We start from the raw sequence: 19,978 nt of genomic DNA, 5'->3' as shown, positions 1-19,978 counted from the left end.
TTAACGAAATTAGTCTCATTGACCAATAAACTCATCATAGATACCATGATTAAATTTTGTATTTTGTATTTACCCCAAATAAACTCATCATAGATACAAGGATTAAATTTTGTATTTACGCCAGACGCGCGTTTCGTCTACAAAAGACTCATCAGTGACGCTCGAATCCAAAAAAGTTAAAAAGGTCAAATTGAGTACACAGTTGAAGAGCATTAAGGACAAAAATTCCTAAAATACAGCTAAGGTAACTATTCCTGAGGTAGAAAAGACACCGAATGTAAATCGGCACGCGGATCTTCTCTATTATCATTTACAAATTTCAAATCCTACCGCGACATGATTTGTTTTAGAAATAAGAATGGGTTGACGGTGTGTGACACCAATGAGCACATATGCAATGCAAATGATCTTTACTTTGATTTTTGTTTTACGTTTTAAGTAAAATTCATTTGAAATTTTTCTTCAGAAAAACGACAAGAAACGATCATGATCGTTCCGCTTTATAAGTTACAGCCTTCTATTCATCTGTTAATTTTTGGTGACTATATATGTTTGTGTGTGATGGCATCTATCCCATTGAACATGAAATAAAGGATACCACAGATACATTTCATTAGTTATATATTATTAACTTCTGGAATTTTATTGGTATATCTTCTTCTCTTACTTCCTATTCATTGTTGTAAAAAACTTCTCTTTTTTTAATTAAAAATTTCAAAATCTACCGTAATTTTATTTTATTTAGACAATGTTAGAAATAAGACAGTGCTGTCGCTTTGTCCTACCAATAAGCACAGCACGTAATCAATCAAATTCGTGGAAACGTCCTACTATTTCTTCATTTTTGATTTTATATTACTAGCAAAAGGCAATACAACACACAAAGTTAATGAGATCTAGAAAAAAAAACAGTGAGTTATGATTTTTTTTCAAAACTGACACTCTTGAAATTTGAAACTCGTCAAATTATATCTCTCTTAAAAATGATTAAAGAAATTTCAATTGCATCCTTTACATTGTTGTATAAACTTCTCATGTTTTTGAATAACAAAATTTAGATTCCACCGTGATATGATGTTAATCAGAATAAGTCTGTGTTGTCTGTTTGTCCTACCAATAAGCACGTATGAAATGACCTTACCGGACACTTCCTGCTATTTCTTCATTTTTTTTTATTTATACAAACAAGAAAAGCCAATACAAAACTCATCGTAAATGAGATATTTCTTAAGAAAAAAATTATGATTAAGGAAGTCTTTTTTCCAAAACATCCTTGAAATTTAAAATTCCGTCTCTCTTTAAAAAAAAATAGATATCAATTTGTGGATTGTTTTATTGATAGACTAATAACATTTCAGTGTATAAGCACTGGTAATATATCCGCGACAGTTTACCCTTAATTATAAAACCATTATAAACACACGAGTAACGGATGAAAAAAAATGTGATTTTTGTTTCAAATATTTTAGCCTCGCGCATCACTAAAGAGACATTGATTGTTGAAATGCGTATCTGCTGCAGAAAAATTGGTACCGTTAATATGATTGCGATCCATTACGATTAAGATTATCTGCAATCAATTTCCTTTCATGCCTTATATACCATGTACTGTGTTACAACTCTATACTACTAAGTAGGAAAGGAACTCACACAAGGCCACATAATGCTGAATTATTTGTTCAGTTTACATGGCCGAGTGGTCTAGAGCCATGGACACATTGCATGCGGTGTTGTCTCGGTACCCGATAGTACGAGTACGAATCCCGGCAAATTTTGCAGGTTAAACATTGTTGTGCTGATGTTTAGAGTATAATTATACATATATAAATGTTGAGAAATTTCTTCGAGAAAAAAATGAAAACAATATGTCAGACATGTTGCATAGATATTTATACATTGTAACATTCCAGGGTTTTCTTGTCAGGATATACACCCGTAGTTACTTTTGTGGGCCTCTGGTGAAGGAAGTAATAATAAAAACCATAATGGAGTTCATAAATTGTATTAAATATTATTATCAATTCAGCTGAAGTAATTCACAACAGATACAGTAGTTCATAAAACACACGAATAGAGTTATCTTAATATAAACAAAGATACATTTTATTCATAACTGCTATATTATAATAATTTGGTGCAAAGAAATCTAGTCGGTGCAAACAATTTAGTCGGTGCAAGAATCTAGTCGGTGCTAGAAATTTACTTGGTGCACATCGAGCAAATAATTTCAGATACTGCTTGGTGCAGGTTATATATTTTTAACCTCATAATTTTATAAGGATCATAAAAGACTAATATTTAAATATCTAAAAGCTTTCTATTAAAGAAAAATACTTTTCACCAAGTAATTCCACTTGGTGCAGCACCGAGCAAATCTGCTTGGTGCTAGCCAAAATGTAAACACCGAGTACGCTACTTGGTGCAATACGGCAGACGCAGGTTTTATGATATTCTCCGAACAATGAATTAAATTCTCTTTACAAAGTTTCAGAATAAACAATTACCAATCTCTGGTTAAATCTTAAATGAATTTGCGTCATGTTACTGCATAAGTTTAAATATAATTTGCTTGGTGCAATATAATTTCGATTGCAAGTTTAGTTCTGCGATCGTTCTGCATTGAGGTGAAAAATCCTACTCGGTGCACGCAAACCTTGCTATTTATACTTTGGCCCCGCCCATAAATATGACGTAGTACATAAGAAAAACAAGACATGAGGAAAGGCGCCGACAAGTGAAAGTCACGATAAACTGAGACAAATTTGGGCAAATGCACCGTTAAATGAAGATGACACATCAATTAAATAGAATCATTAGATAGGTTTAAGTACAGGTAAACCACTCCTCTCATAAAAATACCATACGAGGCGTACTCGGGGACATCTGCATGGAGAAGTGTGAAACGGAGGCCACAAATTATACACGATGAAAAATACACGTTTAAGTTTATGAAATAAGGCCAAGGGCCAGAGCGTAACAATATATAGTGATAATATGACTGACTGGTGTTAAAGTTGTTACTTTTTTACTGATTATGTAAATAAGAAAGTTTCGCTTCATCAGTTTTTTTTTAGCATTGATTCAATCGACATGAAGGAAAATCAAAATTCTGTCTTCTATAAAGCTTTATTGGCTTTTAAATTTGTATTCACTCCCTATAAAGAATACATTTTTTTTAAATATGCAAACATAAAGGTTCTCTTTAATGATAAAATGGCAAAAGAAAAACCGATATTTGTTTAAAGACAACTTTCTTGCAATTCACACATCCAAGAATATCAAATCCTATTGTTCACTATGCTTTTCAAAAGACGATAATTTGGAATATTAAGTGAAACATTCATGGTTAGTGGGTGAATATTTCTGACGTTTACACCCTCTCACCAAAGTCACAATTTGTAACAGTAAATTATTATTAGTCAAAGTACAGTCTTCATACACGGCAGTTCAGTAGCAAAAGTAATGAATGTAACTTGCAATGATTGTATTATTGTTTAAGCAGGTACAGAAGCGCCTCTCCAATCCAAGAAACTGAAGACTCCAGCAACAAGAATTATGATCGCAGATATAATCTCAAAAACAAATGCATATCCATAGTTAGATAAAGGACTTTTGGCACCATATATGATCACACCAAGAAGGGTAAGACCAACTGAAATAAAAGATTGATATAAAATATTTATTTATTCATATGAAGATAATTGAAAAAAAAAATATTTAAACGTGGCAACTCTTTTGATTTAAAGTTAGAAAACTAAGGACTATCGGCAACCTCATTGTTTGTACACCAAAATGAAAATAACGCTACGTCATTGGTTGAATTTCCATTGTTGGTGACCTACTAAACCAATCACAATAGTTTGATGTACTCTTTTTTTATTAAAATATTAGGTGATAAGATTCTGACACGGCGTGATTACTTGATGAATTTTGATTCATTGTTGTGCTGTAGTCATACAACTGCTCCCTTCTTAATTTACACATAACTGATTACACTAATTTGATATGAACTGGGCATTGGAATTTATTATTAAAGTAGCATCAATTGCTTAAGGGATGTAGTCAAGTCAGATGTTCGGACTCCTTGATTTCATTCCTACTATACAGTATAAAATATTATGTCCCCATATCACTAATGTTTCTTATACATGATAATTATACAGCTCATACAAGGTCATTTTCCAAAGTTTAAGTAGATTCTAGATATCTTTTCTATTGATTTGAGACCCAAATTAATGTCAATGCTAAATATAAAGTTAAAGTCCGAGTCATCATTATCTCGCCATTTCTTTAAAATCAAGGATCTCCAAAAGGAGTTCAACACTTATATACATGTGGAGCAGGATCTGTCTACCCTTCCGGAGCACCTGAGACCACCCCTAGTATTTGTTGGGGTTCGTGTTGTTTACTCTTCAGTTTTCTATGTTGTGTCATGTGTACTATTGTTTGTCTGTTTGTCTTTTTCATTTTTAGCCATGGCGTTGTCAGTTTATTTTCGATTTATGAGTTTGACTGTCCCTCTGGTATCTTTCGTCCCTCTTTTATCAAAATCTTTAGCTTGTTTTGAACATTACCTAATGTTCTTCAAAGTAACAATTTTTAATTCAAGATTTTATTTTTTACCTGACTACATCCTTAAAAAGACAGTTACACTCTGAAATTAACAGAGAATACCATTGTTTGGTGTGGTGTTTTTTTTAACATTTATGGTTACTATTATATTTTGTTCAGTTACTATTATATTTTGTTCAGTGTTTCTTTTTTGCTAAATGGACAAGTCTAAAAACAAAGCTATATGAATATGATTAAAAACAATGATCTTATATATGTTATGTCAGATTTATCGAAAGTTACTTGAAACATAAACATTCGTGTTATTTTCATCGTTGAAAGGTCTGATTGCCAGTTCTTTTTGAGAATGTTAACATTATCAAAAAATCGCATTCTTTAGAAATTTTCGAAATTTTGCAGATCACGTGTTTCCATCCTTTGAAAAAGTTATCATTTTAAAGAGAATCATTCGTGAATTATAATTTACATTCTTGTGTATTTTTACAAAACATAGCATTATCAAGTCTTAATTATACAGTAAATTGAATAACCAATCAAATGGCGATTCCTTAACAAAAGGCTATATCGCGGAGAGAGCCTATTTCAAATATTTTAACAAAACAGTTTAAAAAATCATACTAAAGGTCTTTTAATTCACAAAAACTTAAGTTAAAAGCTAATATTATTTAACTGTAAAAGTTATCCTCACAATTTAACCCAAAACGCAAGCAGTGAAAATGAAGCAAAATATGATCGATCTGCCTATTTTCAACATGAAAAGTATAAATGTTTATTCAAAACCGGGGTCGTTTATATTGCACAATCTTGTGAGACACTGTAGAAGGAATAATAGAAAAGACCGCGACCAGGGAAAAATATCAGAGCAAACTAAAAAATTAATTTACGAGAAACAATACAACGCTTGAAGTAACACAAATCACATATAATGACTCAAAGCTAAACCTATTTAGTGTAATGTGGTGTATATAGTTAAATACAGAACTCCTTGTCAATACAAAAGAGTCCACTGAAGAGCTTTGTCAAGTGCGCATATATAGACTTTGAAGAATGTTTGTTAAAGATCAGGTCAAACGAAAAAAATAGATGTCAGTTCGGTCAACTAGCAATGACCTGTCTATCTTCATGTTACATATACAACCTGAAGCAAACTGAAATATAAAGATGCCAATTGGCAATATCTTCTGCTCTTTCATGACTGTAAATCTTAGTCCCATAACGGCCATTGTCGCTAGATTGGCTAGAAAGGCAAGTGTCTCAAAGGCTTGAACTGCCGCCAACCATCCTGAAAACAAACACTGCACTTTAATTTAGAGCAATTATTTACACTTTAAGTTGAGACCATTCGGGGTTTTGAGAAGCCCCTTTTTTAAGTCAATGACGTATACGCTTGAAATTAACGTGTATCGTCCCGTATATAATAATCTGATCTTGCAGACCCGAGGCAATGTTTTAAACATGGACAATAAAGAGTGAATTATATTATAGAATTCCTGTGAAATGATTTAAAAAAAGAGGCTTTCTACAGAAATTGAAAGATATCAAGACGAAAAGAAAATTGTAATTATTTCATTAGATACAATTATTGACGACTTGAATTAATAAAGTAATACAAACCTTCGTATATTGCAAATGTATTTTTGAAAGGCTCGCTAACTGTATTAATACATTGGCTGCCAAAACAATATTTCCAAAGTCCTGTATTAAGATCACCAATTTTTAACCAGTACGGTGCTCCATAACCGATCAAATGTACAAGAAATCCAACAGCAGTCAAAATTGCTGATACAAGAATAAATTTCGAAATTCCATCAAATAAACCCATGGTCCGATGTTGATTGCGTCCGCACCATATAACTTAAATACCTGAATAAGCTTGTTCAGTAGATATTTATACTATGTATGCATCAAGCTTAAAGAAGTGCGAAGAATAAATACTTCCTTATACATGGGTGTTTTAAAAATTTCATGACCGAGTTTTTCCGTACATGACAGTTTATACAAAATTCTCAGAAATGATCCTGAATATGTTTAATTGTCATTTGTTCCATGTTTGCAATGTGTTCTGATTCTTTGTAAATATTTTTTAGGGTTACCTATTTAATTGAGTTGTCCTGTTTGTAGAAAACAATGTTTGGATTGAAGTTGCCTTACACTGAAATAAACCATGACAAAATAAAGGACTGCTTAGTCTGCAAAATCTGTTCCGATAAGTAGTTTGATATTTTAAGGCAAAATAAGTGTTTTAATAACTGCTTAAAACACCTTGCTTAATGGTTTTTTCAAAAGCCATGAGGAATGGCGTATTATCAAAATGTCCTCAATATATACAAGAACAACACACAATCCAGCCTGAAGTCACACTCGCTTGCTTAAAACTCGTATTAACTTACATAAATTTGAGAAGTTTGTAACCTTAAGACACAACTTTAAAAAGTAAAGTAAAGTAATCATATAAGAAGAGATATTTAACTGACAAATATTAAATAAATAAAAAAATTTATTTAATAACATCAGATGCATTTACAACACAAACATACAGCAAGACATCACATTCATGTATTAATACATAGATAGTTCATGCAAATAAAAAGCTTTTTGCATCCATGGTTCGAGAATTGGATTAACATCATTTTTCAACAGTCACTCGTTTCATATGACTTTAAGGAAACGGTAAATTAATAAATAAGAAAAAAAGTAAAATAAAAAATATATCGAACTCCGAGGATAATTCTTAAAACGGAAAGTCCTTAAGAAAATGGCGAAATCAAATTCTCAAACAAATCAAACATATAGATAACAATTGTCATACAGGCATTTTCTTATGTAGAAAATGGTGGATTATTTAAATTTCTTTTCGTTATGACTTGGAGTTTCCCCTGTGTTATAGTTATACTATTTTTAAGTTCAAAACTGGTTAGTGAGAGTAGTTGTATAACGGGTTCTTCTTTTGGTTATAAATATATATATGGGTAATATATGCACGTGAAAAATGGCGGTTTAAAAGGTGGGGTTCCGTTATATTAAGAAAGAACACTTGTGGGTGTCAGTGCATCGAAAGTGCTCACAGTAACTACGACAGTCAGTTTGCAGTTTATTGTCATATCATAATGTATATGATTATAATACCAAGTTTTATTTCAGCCCATTTAAATGTATTGGACAATTGTGTTTGTACTTATAATATGTTGGATTATAATGTTATTAAACATTGCTTACTAGAAAAGTTACTGCGAGCATCTAAACCTATAGCTAGAGTTTTGTTTTATTTATCATACCAAGGATTTTAGTAAATTCGGACGAGCATGGCGAGGGAGAATTTAAATCTGGTTTTAAAGCTAGCTTAACATGCATGACAGCCACATATAATTCCATTGTTTTGACAACGAGGTGTGAACAAAACAAACAGACATAATAGCTAAAAATATTAAAAATATTTAACATTTTGTTATAATCTTAATCACTATAAGAACACACAAATATGTCAACAGAGAAAAACAAAAAGTCATACAAACAATGCAAATAATCTAATTGAAAGACAAGAATACGGAAACTTACTCTAGCACAACAACACAATGACGGGTCGTATAAGTACGGAGCCACGTCAAATCGATATTACGAAAACTACAGTCGACTTAGCATTAAAAGTTATAATTGTCAAAGCAAATAAAAGAATACTATAATACGTTATTAAGATGAAAAACAATGCAGTACCTAGATTCTATACATTAAGACCATCGTATATTATATGTTAAATTAATAAGGAATATTTATCGACAAGGTCTTGGTATCTTTAGATGATTTTTTTTTAGAAAAAGGACCAGAATTTCTTTGACATACCCCTGGATCATTAACTTTCTGTTCAGACACTGGTGATGACTAATATTATATAAACGCATACAAAAAATACCAAACAACACCAATAATAAAAAAAGGAAAAATTTAATGTAAGTATCTATAAATAATTCTTTTATAAATGTCCTTCAGTATGATTATCATGTAAAATGAATCATATCAATCTATTTTAATTTCCAAAAAAATAAGATATCTGATTTAATATTTAAATAATTTGTTTACATCAAATAAAAGAAGAAATTTTATCAAGTTCAAATTAAAGAAGATATTGGATGCAATTTGGGTACTCAGTTCAGAATCATGGATTGTAAGGAGGTCGGTCGGTTCAAGTCCATTTTTCCATAATTCAATACCAATTCAAAATTATGATGTTGTAACTGTATAGTTAAGAAGGACACGTCTACAAAATAAACACTGAATTGAAACTTTTGTCTGTATCATTCAAAAAACCCAGGTGAAAAAAACAGTCAAAATAGGTGCAATTGGAAACTATTTCGTTATATTACAATTTAAAGTTTTACACTCTTGACACCATTTCAATGGAAACGAAAATCAGGATATGGTATTCACTAAGGAAACAAAATGATTACATGCAAAGCAACAAAAACACACACACAAAAAGAAGGAAGTAGAAAAAATGGAAGAACAGGAATAAAATACTGTTCCTTTGCTTTTTATATTTTATTTCTAGTTTTAAATGTATCTCTGTTCGAAATGTTGACCAATGAGATTTTAATACACACAAGTGACAAAGCTGTGGCTATAGCTGAGGCAGGTTTGTTCTCGTCCTAGTCGGTAGTATTTACGTAGAACGAAATATTTCAATTTTCATTAAGTTAATGACTAACAAGTGCCATTGTTTCCTACAATGCTTTACTAAAAGTTATTCAAATAGTTTTTCTTAAGTATATGTTCTCTCTACCCGCTCCTCAGCAAAACGAAGAATGAACACAAAAGAAAGAAGTTTAGTTTCATTGATCTTAAAAGAATCTTTAAGACATTTATTTGAAACTTTAAAAAGGAACAATAAGAAAATACACTTATGTGCAGCATAGGTGACTTTATGGCACAAATAAAGACTGTTAATTTTTATTGTATTCAGTCTTGTGTTATCATGTTCTGTAAATTTTTGGAAATATGTAAAAATAGTTAAGTAGGTACATATGTTATTATCTGACTTGAAACTCTCTGGAATTCTTTAATTGAAAGGGGGCGCTGCTACAAGCACATGTTTGAATATCCAGCCTCTTTTCCAAATTGCTGCCGAAGGAGAAACAAGTACAGAAATTTGGTGACATTCAATTTCATATATATTTTTATATGTTTATCTAAGCATGCCTTTAAACACACTCATACTATGTCATTCCATTTGCCATCGGCTTCACAACTACCTGAAAGCAGGACACGATCATAGACACCATTTAGACTTTAATTTGATAAAAACTTCAAATGTGGAGTGGCATGGCGTAGGAGGAAGAACTATTCATAAAATGATGAAGTTCGACTTGGGCATAGTTAAACTTATTAAACCCGATTGTGTTGTTCTACTAGCTGGTGGTAACGATGTAGTAGAGGACACGTCGGTTGAGGAAGTGGCATATAAAATGATAAGTTTTTGTTCGATCCTGACAAATACGTATGGCGTGCGACGAGTAGTAATATGTGCCATCATGCCACGCTTTCCACGGGATAATTTCAGATTAATGAAAGATAGCGTCAGAGATAGAGAATACAAGAATATGTCTTTCGAAAAAGCACAAAAAATAAATAACATTATAAAAATCGAGGTTGAAAAATCATCGAAATTTATCTTTTGGGATCATAACAAAAGATTTTCCTTCGACACCACACATAAAAATTCATGCAAAGATAAATTTAATTCCGATGGAGTACATCTGAATACAAAAGGTCAATACCATATATACAAGTCAGTAAGAGGAGCAATTATCTATGCCTGCAAAGAGATTAAATCAGAAAACGGAAATTAACACGTATCTGAACCGCATTTGAAAATTTTGTAATATTTTGTAAACTTCCGGTGGATACTCGCAACAGAATGACAATCGACATTATGATGCATAATCATGTTTCGAGTAGTACTTACCATATATAAATACACGTTAACACACAAATTTACATATCAAACCCACATATTACTGTTTTGATTGATATCAGAGTACACAGCACATTATTACCAGTCTTGACTTTTATAACAATGACAATAAAGTAGGTCATGCATAGTAAACAATAGAAAATTATATATAATTTTTTTTTTTTACAGCAGAATGCTTTTTACATCTAACACAAACAATTTTAACTGGGGAGTATCTCCAGATTTAATTATTTAAACAGATTAACATGAATAATCAGGCTGAAATATAAAGAAAAACAAATAGACAAATTAAATTAAAAAAAAATTATAGGCCTATTATAAATGAAAAATACTATATTGGAAGTATCGTATTAATTTTGCATTAGTATATTCTAGACAATGCCTCCCAAAAGACAAGCCTCGTTTGGAGTGGCAGGTGCCATTAAGAAAATGAAGACGGCTGCCCAGAGAAAGCAAAATTCAACTGTGAGGCCAAGTGGGCCTCCAAATCCTCCAAATAATCCAACAGTTATGTCCCCAGATGTCATGGAGGAGTTAACCAATCGTGTCACAGAAAGGGTAGCTAGCCGTATGGAAAGGAGAATGGAAGAAATTTTCGACAAGATAGCTTCAAAAAATAATGGCAATTCAGACGTTCAGGAGGCTGAAGTACAACATCACGTGGAAAATCTGAACAGAAATATACAAGGTAGTGGAGAGCAAAACAATGACAATAACATTGTAGTTGTCAGTCCAGAGGTTCTGGCTGTACAACCAACCGTTGACAAACAAATTATTGGGGGTCAATCAGCCTTTGTAAGTTGCTCCCTCAAACCTGGGGGAAACATACCAGATAAAATTAAACAACAAATCTGGGCGGGACAATACATCAACTTCCACGCCCTATTAGAAAATGATGAGACAAAATACAGACTACAACTGGTTCATGGGGCTGACAACCCTGAATTGTCCATTACTGAAGAACAGAACAAGAAAACATTAACTCTAAACCAATGGCTATCAGCCTGGAACAAATTCACGGCAATAATTTGCACTAAAAACCCTAAATTAGGGTCTGTAATTCCCCACCACATGGAAATAATCCTGGAAATGTCACGAGAAGGGGGGAACTGGCAAATGTATGATATAGAATTTAGGAAATTAATAGAAAGAGGAGAAGCGCCATGGGGGTGTACACACCTAGAACTGTATATGAGAGCTAAACTACAAGGAAACCTGAAAACTGGGAATGACAATAACAAAAGTGGAAATACTCGCTGGCCAGTTGGAGTTTTCTTTTCATAAGGGTTTAGGGTGCAAGTTCAATGATAAATGCAAGTTTCAGCACAGATGTTTTAACTGTGGTTTTAACCACTCATTTTCAGCATGTAAAAAACCGGTTCGGCTACCCTACAAGTTCACACAAAACAGTAACAACATAAAAAAGATACAAGGTGGGAATAACCAGCCCTTTCGTGGTCCCTCCGTATCTAATAACAGAGACGACACCTCTTCCCCAAGGACAGAAAAAACTGTCCCCACTAGAAAATGAGGTTAAATATAATTTTCATAGCAATACACCAGTCAAGGTTGATAGGCTTGGATATTGGTTAAAAGGATATAATATAAAAATGTACAATTATTTGGTTAACGGCTTTAAATTTGGATTCGATGTTGGATTCAGGTGTTCTGTTAATCATAATACAGTTGATAATTTATTATCAGCAAAGACAAAACCGGAGATTGTGAGACAAAAAATTCAAAATGAAATTAATGCGAATAGATTTGTTGGCCCTTTTGATGTAAAACCTTTTACAGAAATGCAATTATCCCCTTTGGGACTAGCAGAAAAGAAAATGCCTGGGACATATAGAATGATCCACCACTTATCCTTCCCTGAAGGCTCATCAATCAATGACAATATACCACAAGACAATTGCAGTGTACAGTATGCTTCCATTCAGGATGCAATAGAACTGATTAAGACAGTAGGAAGAACAAGTTTTTGTGCAAAAACTGACATATCCAGTGCATTTAGAATTATAAACATAACAAAATCACAATACAAACTATTTGGCTTCATGTGGGAGGGGAAATACTATTACGATAAAAATCTACAAATGGGTTGTAGTTCTAGTTGTAAAATTTTTGAGAAATTTAGCTCAGCAATTGAATGGATTGCAAGGAAGAAACTACTGATTACACACATGGTGCATATTTTAGATGATTTCATGATAGTCGATAAAACCGAAGATGGGTGTAAGAAAAAATTAAATCGTTTTCTTGCAATTTGTAAAGATATGGGTATACCAATTTCTAAGGAAAAAACATTCCAGCCATCCCAAGTCATGAGTTTTGTTGGTTACGAAATAGACACTCAGTTGATGAAAGTAAGACTTCACATTGATAAGCTCGATAAATGCAACAATATTATAACTGTGGTGTTACAAAAGGAAAAAATTACATTGAGGGAACTTCAATCTATCATTGGTACACTCAACTTTGCTTGTGCAGTTGTCATCCCAGGAAGGGCATTCCTCAGAAGACTTATAGACTTAACAATAGGGGTTAAAAAATCCTTCCATAGAATACGAATGACAAAATCGGTTCAGCAAGATCTAAATACATGGCAAAATTTTTAAGGAACTTTAACAGGAAGTCATTGATTTTATCAGATCGTTGGTTAACATCTGATCAACTACATTTGTTTACAGATGCCTCCGGTACATTAGGTTATGGTGCTTTGTTTGGTGCACAGTGGTTCTTAGGCAAATGGGACGCAAAATGGCAAAAGCAAAATATTGCCTTTTTAGAACTATATCCAATAGTCTTGGCAGTAGAAATATGGGGACACCAAATTAAAAACCAATGCATATATTTTCATACAGACAATATAGATTTAATCAATAAACAAACATCTAAAGATGCTTTAATCATGTTTCTCATAAGGAGACTAGTTCTACACTGCTTAAGAAACAATGTGAACTTTAAGGCAAAACACATATATGGTTCAAAAAATGTATTGGCAGATGCACTTTCTCGTCAACAGGTACAGAAATTTCATCGGTTAGCACCATGGGCAGACACTGTTCCCAAATCAGTTCCAAATCTACCAGATTTGCCAAGCTACAGGAACCCTTGAATCAAATTTTTAACAACATTTTATCCGACTCCTCACAAAAAACTTATGGAAGAGCATGTATACACTATAAGAGTTTTGCTGAAGAATATGGCATAAAATTTCAGTTACCACTTACTAGTGCAGATCTCATACTATTTATAGCCCATTTGAAATCCAAAGAACTTGCTGCAAGTTCTATCTCAACATACATCTCAGCTATTGGTTTTACACACAAAATTAATAATTGGCCTGATCCAACGGATTCATTCATTATGGATAAGGTACTGAAATCAGTGCACAAGGGAAGAAATCAAGATATGAGACTTCCAATCACTAGTACGATTTTGAATCAATTAGTAGATGCATTGAAACAGACAATATCTAATAAGTATGATCAACTGCTATTCAAAGCAATGTTCACCCTAGCATACCATGCTCTTTTAAGAATCGGTGAGATGACAGTCAACAACAAAAATTACAATCACGTTATTAGTGTAAGTCAAGCTGTTGTCTTACACAAGAAAGCAGTCATCACTTTCATGGACTTCAAACATTCAAATGGAAAACAATTCCACTTAGAAATAGCTAAGAATAAAAATGACAATATGTGTGCAGTAACAGCACTTACAAACTACTTAACTTTGAGAAATAATACAACAGGTCCATTATTTCTCAACTCCAGTGGAGAAGCTGTTTCTAGACAATTATTTCAACATGCTTTGAATGATGCTTTAAACTTTTGTGGGCTCAGCAGAGCATATTACAAACCTCATAGTTTCAGGATAGGCTTTGCAAAAGGATTGTCCACAGAAACCATTAGAACTTTAGGTAGATGGAAATCCGATGCATTCAAATTGTATATTAGACAATCAGGTCAAATTTCTAACCTTTAGTCATTTTATCTGTACCACAACTGATCATGTAATGACATATTTTAGAGAATGAATTACTGCGTTTATTATTTTATATTTTGTACAGAGCTTGTGGGTCACAGCTCATTACATATCGCATAAAGAATAACAGTTCATGTTATATGGAAACAGTGGACAAACGGGAAAGGTGAATTATGACGCTCATACAAGCTGACACAAGGACAACCTAAAACCAGGAATCCATCTGTTTACTGAGAGGCTGTTGACAGAACACAGCTTGCCAGAAATGTTATATTAAAATCTCCCATTGCATTTATATATATGAGACAGTAAACTTATAACTATATATTAAGAAATACAGTTATTTGTGATGTTATTGTAGTATAATTTGATTGTTGTGTCTATTTAGTAAAATTTATATTGTATCAAGTAGATGCATTGTTAGGACACAATGAGAAAGCAGATGTTCAATACCATTATTTACTTTCCTTTTGTTTTATTTGTTCATTAAGGTCTTTCCCATACATGGGAAAGACCTTATTGTTTTTCTAATGTTTTTTTTTTTCTTTTTTTTCTTCCAGCATTTGTTTGGCTCGCCCTCCTACCGCTTCTATTGGAGTTATCAATACCAAAATTAAACCATCGATAGAGCTCAACATGAACTTTTACCAGATGAACTTTTGTAGGATTTCACCTTCCCCTTAAGAAGTTACCTCCCTTTTATTGATTTTTTTCAACATGGTCCCCCCAAAATGTGTTAAAAGATATCATGACTTTATTTGGACAATAGGTAGATCTCATCATGATGTATTACCATATGAGGTTGCATAGGATTTCATCATCTACTTTGAGAGTTATATCCCCTTGAAGCAATTTCTTTCATTTGCATTTTTTTCAAAAAGTATTAGAGATAGAATTAAATTGAAAGTGACAGCATGTATTAAAACAGATGGCAATGTTTATAAACATAAACAATTAATTTGTTATTAACCCTTATAAGGAGTTATTTACCTTTAAAAATTAAAAAGATTTTTTCAAAAATTTATATTCGAGAACCGAAAGTCATAGAGACTTGTAACCTTCACCAATAATCTTAAATCTATATGACCTTTAATATGCACCCAAGGTCAAAGGTCACCGAGTGCAAAAAAAATTACGCTGCAATTTCAAGCTTACATATTAGGAAAACGATAAGACTTTCCTGCATACATACAGCGTATAAAATGTTCTTCTCGACGAGGTCTACATTTTATACAATAAGCCCAAAAATGTCCGACCGTCTTTTCAAAAGTTACAACGGGATGATTCTTAAAAGTATAGTATTGTGTGTATATCTTTTTAAAGGTAACAGATATCAACCTACTATAAACTGCAAAGATGATCAGTAATTCCAGACCTTCAATTTGAGGTCAATGTCAGGTCATGATGAAATTTCACCTTGACCTTCACATTATACTATGACCTTGACCTTGTGATATTTGAAAGGTCAAGTAGTCCTGAGTTGAATGGTGGTTGTCCCAATTCTTTTTCTATAATGTTGTCCTTCAACTGTAGATCATTTACCATTTAACAGATTTGAGATATCTATTGTCGTTTTAGAGATAATGCAGTTTGAAATTTTGCGAGCTGTGGTATGTATTTCTGAATCAACAACAGCTTACCACTTAAAATGTTTAAGAAATTGAAGAGGTTAACATAGTTATATGTTTGACCAAATACCAAAAACATTCCATTGAAAAAAACACCAAAAAATCATTTTGAAATTTTCATGTTTTGCATTGACTTTGTATTTTGTATGCATGATTTGCCCGTGAATTTCGTTTGACTCCAAATTTCTGCGGACCCATCCCGCTGTGCGACTTATTTATTTTTTAGTGTAGGGCAGTTTGTATTTTTCAATTGAAATATCAAATTCTGCTTGTTTTATAAATTATATCTGAAACTTGTTTAATTTGATACACATTTTGTAAAGAAATGCTTTATAGACGACTTCCGGCAGCTCCTAACTTTATATACAGAACTTTGATATTGCATCATTTTTGACACTTTGTCAAAAGAGGTCATCTGATATATCAAATTGAAGGTCTCGATAAACTCTACTTAAAAATGAAAAATTTAAACCTCTTTTTCATCCCAGGTGGAAGGATGGGTCATTTAGTGCAAAAATTCAAATTTCTCATATGGTAAGGTTGTCGCATATCAAATGAAAGAACATAAAGCGTACATTTCAAATTTCAAATTGATGTCCCCCAAAAATTGGTTGAATGGGGTCATTGAGTGCAAAAAATAAATTTTCTTTTACGATAGGGTTGTTGTATATCAAATGAAAGGTCATTATGTGTACATTTGAAATATCAAATTCCCAAAATTAGTTGGATGGGGTTATTAAGTGCAAAAATCAAACTTTTTAGAACATGGCGTTGTCGCATATCAAATGAAAGCTCATCTACCCCGTGTTACATATATCATAATTCCGATCTCAAAAATGTAGACGGATGAGGTCATCAAGTGTAAAAAGCGAAAAGTTTCAAAAGGTATGCTTGTCGTATATCAAACGAAAGGTCGTACAAAGAACATTACGAAAACATCACTTTTACAGGAAAGACCTTTCAATTGTTTTACAAACAATTGAGATACTAGTTCTTCTTTTTTTTTTGCTGAGGAGCGAATATTGTCTGAGAGAATATACTCTAATACAAAACTATAATGAAATCACTTTCAAGAAGATTAGGCAATGGTACTTGAGTGAATATTCCTTTTCATAACCTTGAGGAAGATTGAAAACAATCCTGCTACGCAAGCAATGCAGACTAGGACGAGACCAAGTTGCCTCAGTATCGCAACAGCTATGTCAATTATGTGTATGTATGTTTCATTGATCATCAACGTTTACAGATAACAAGTCATTAAAATCTTGCTATGGATTGGAAAAGAAAGAATATAGAACGTAAGAGTTGTATTTTCCCACAAGGTTTAGAAAGAAATTTCAAGGTTTAAGTGCTGTTCAATTTCGTATTTGATTAGAGTTTCTAACAATTTCGATTCGAGCGCTATTGAAATTGTTTGTCACATGTACGATAACGTTTGCCATGTTATTCATAAGTCCTAGGGGCTTCGGTGGCCGAGTGGTCTAAGTAATTACTACTGTAATCACTAGCCAGTCAACACTGTGCTATTGAGTTCGAACCCCGCTTTTGCTGTTGCACTCGACTCCAATTTTAATTGACTAGGGTTGACAGTTTTCCTATCGAGGGTCGGTGGATTTCTCCGGGCACTCCGGCTCCCTCCACCAATAAAAACTGGCCGCCACGAAATAGCCAAAATGCGGTGCTTAAATGTTGCATTAAAAAGACAAAAGAATCAAAATCAAATCGTTAGTCCTACTATATTACTGATTTCTGAAGCAAGAAAGACAACTTTAATTCAATTAAGTTTGAATTATACACCAATGCACTTCTAATTAGTACTGTATTTTATAATTGCAATAGAAAATCATAGCTTACCTTTTTACGAGTATGACCTGAATGAGGTCATCCGAAGTAATGCTTTAGTTGCAAACAATGTGTACCTGAGTATATTACTAATAAACTTGTAGTAATTTCTTGGTGTGCTTGATAACATAAAATTGAATTCTCTATCACTTCATTAGTTAAAGATGTGCTCATGTTTGGTGTTTTTAAAGTTTATTAATTTAAAAAATTATTATGAAACTAAGGTTTCAACTCCCTCAGGCAAAGTTGGCTTTAGATGAATTTTGCTATTTATTTTAGTTATTTTTGACAAACAGCTCTTCAACTATTTTCGATACTTATCTATCTTTGAATTTCAAATGTTTGGCTTTGAGCGTTCCTGGTGAAGGTAAATCCAGAAAAGCACTTCTGACGCAAGAAATTCTTAAACGTGCTGTTTTCAATTTTTTATTCGTCTGACAAAGTAGCATAACTCGGATCTTTAATCACGTGTTACTACTATGGTTGTAATTCTCTTTTTAAAAGAGGGACGAAAGATACCAAAGGGACAGTCAACCTCATAAATCGAAAATCAACTGAAAAGGCCATGGCTAAAAATGAAAAAGACAAACAGACAAACAATAGTACACATGACACAACATGAAAAATAAAAAATAAGCAACACGAACCCCACCAAAATCTAAGGGTGATCTCAGGTGCTCCGGAAGGGTAAGCAGATCCTGCTCCACATGTGGCACCCGTCGTGTTGGTCATGTTATAACACATCCGGTAAATAGTCTAAATCGGTAGGTCAAAGTCATGAAAGGGAAGGGGATTGTAGTTACAACGTGAGGAACATATCCGATATCATCTGTGAAAACTGTCAATAAACTCCTGATGGCGTCCGTAAAATTTACGAAGGGATGATTTCATCTTCACCATTTGGAACTCTTGGTTTAATAGCTTCCTTGTGAGCAGCAACCCTATATCAAGAAAATCATGATAGGAAAAACAAGCACGGGAATATCGTATCAATTGGGAGATATATACCCTGTATGCAGGTGCTGCTGGAATGTCGCTTCTCAGAAATGGAAAGGTCACAATTGGAAAGCTGAAATCATCACTTTTGTCGTAAAGTTTTGTTTTCAACCGACTCTCATTGTCAATTAGATGTAAGTCAAGATATGATGCAGACTTAACTGAATATGTTGTATCCTTTATCTCTAGTTCGATGGGATATAAAGTATTCAATATAGAACCAAACGTTATCATTTATTATAAAGTTGCGATCTCTAAATTCAAATTCAGTGTAGATGAATGGAAAACATTATACTCGGATAAATAAGTTTCTATTCATTAATACATGTACAAGTAATTTTTTTTTTCAGTTTTGACTTTTGGAGAGGAAATGTTGGTCTGGACTTTTCCTTTAGGACTGTTCTCTTCAAAACAAGGACAATAGAGGTGCAGACATATGTATTCTTTTGGTCTTTTGTGATAGCAGTAAAACACTTCTACTGTAGGACGTCCGTTCAGCTATGTGGGGTCTATATTCACAGCCACAGCGACAGTATTTCGGTTAAATCAGATGCTTTGTATGGAGAGAGTGTCACGCTTACTGTATTGGTATGGAAGTGACTTGTTGAAAAGATAAATTCCTGTTCCTCTCAAACTACTCTCATTTTCCAGTAGCAGTCCTAACTTTCATATCGGTCGATTATCTATAACATAACCTACCTATTGTATTGATTGTTAATTTGTTCTGGTCCTGAACATGGATAACTTTTAATCATTGGACGTCAAGCAATGGAAAATAACGTTGTTAGGTTAATTAGTTCATGATTGCTACCACAAAACTTACAGAGGGATAACAAAAAACGTGGGACAAAAAATTCTTGTTTGGGTCGACGTCAGTTAACAAACTTTATAACGTCAACAAGCTCACAATGAACGTATGCATCAGAGAAAAAAACGCCATACGCAAGTGGTGCCGAAATATTGTTACACAAGTACGGGAAGA

At 33.0% G+C, this 19,978-nt stretch overlaps 3 protein-coding genes across 10 annotated transcripts; 2 read left to right on the top strand and 1 right to left on the bottom strand.

Moving 5' to 3' along the window:
* Positions 1-1,986: 1,986 nt before the first annotated feature.
* Positions 1,987-6,533, bottom strand: LOC139512463 (uncharacterized). Its single transcript, XM_071300082.1, has 3 exons — positions 6,187-6,533; positions 5,711-5,854; positions 1,987-3,652 (listed from the first exon to the last, which is right to left on the bottom strand). Exons 1-3 carry the CDS (start codon positions 6,392-6,394, stop codon positions 3,495-3,497), a joined length of 510 nt encoding a protein of 169 aa, XP_071156183.1. The 5' UTR covers positions 6,395-6,533; the 3' UTR covers positions 1,987-3,494.
* Positions 6,534-9,462: 2,929 nt separating this feature from the next.
* Positions 9,463-13,412, top strand: LOC139512462 (uncharacterized). Of its 8 annotated transcripts, none has more exons than XM_071300077.1 (2): positions 9,463-10,517; positions 10,913-13,412. In XM_071300077.1, exon 2 carries the CDS (start codon positions 12,148-12,150, stop codon positions 13,156-13,158), a length of 1,011 nt encoding a protein of 336 aa, XP_071156178.1. In that variant the 5' UTR covers positions 9,463-10,517; positions 10,913-12,147; the 3' UTR covers positions 13,159-13,412. The 8 variants fall into 4 exon arrangements, with proteins under 8 accessions (XP_071156178.1, XP_071156180.1, XP_071156176.1 ...); XM_071300075.1 differs by having other exon boundaries at positions 9,463-10,520; XM_071300074.1 differs by having other exon boundaries at positions 9,463-10,650.
* Positions 13,413-13,591: 179 nt separating this feature from the next.
* Positions 13,592-14,530, top strand: LOC139510921 (uncharacterized). Its single transcript, XM_071297473.1, has one exon. The coding sequence runs from the start codon at positions 13,592-13,594 to the stop codon at positions 14,528-14,530; it is 939 nt and encodes a 312-aa protein (XP_071153574.1).
* Positions 14,531-19,978: the final 5,448 nt, after the last annotated feature.

The sequence above is a fragment of the Mytilus edulis genome, chromosome 2 (genome assembly GCF_963676685.1).
Source record: "Mytilus edulis chromosome 2, xbMytEdul2.2, whole genome shotgun sequence".
Lineage (NCBI taxonomy): Eukaryota > Metazoa > Mollusca > Bivalvia > Mytilida > Mytilidae > Mytilus > Mytilus edulis.
The sequence above is the reverse complement of the archived record's forward strand: the minus strand, read 5'-3'. Positions and strand labels throughout refer to the sequence as shown.

Excerpts from the sequence above, each read along its gene's own strand:
- LOC139510921 (XM_071297473.1), top strand. The coding sequence starts at position 13,592 with ATGGGCAGACACTGTTCCCAAATCAGTTCCAAATCTACCAGATTTGCC.
- LOC139512463 (XM_071300082.1), bottom strand. The coding sequence starts at position 6,394 with ATGGGTTTATTTGATGGAATTTCGAAATTTATTCTTGTATCAGCAATT. Across the intron at positions 5,855-6,186 it reads TACATTTGCAATATACGAAG|GATGGTTGGCGGCAGTTCAA; the intron begins GTTTGTATTACT and ends GTTTGTTTTCAG. Across the intron at positions 3,653-5,710 it reads TATATTTCAGTTTGCTTCAG|TTGGTCTTACCCTTCTTGGT; the intron begins GTTGTATATGTA and ends CTTTTATTTCAG.
- LOC139512462 (XM_071300077.1), top strand. The coding sequence starts at position 12,148 with ATGTACAATTATTTGGTTAACGGCTTTAAATTTGGATTCGATGTTGGA.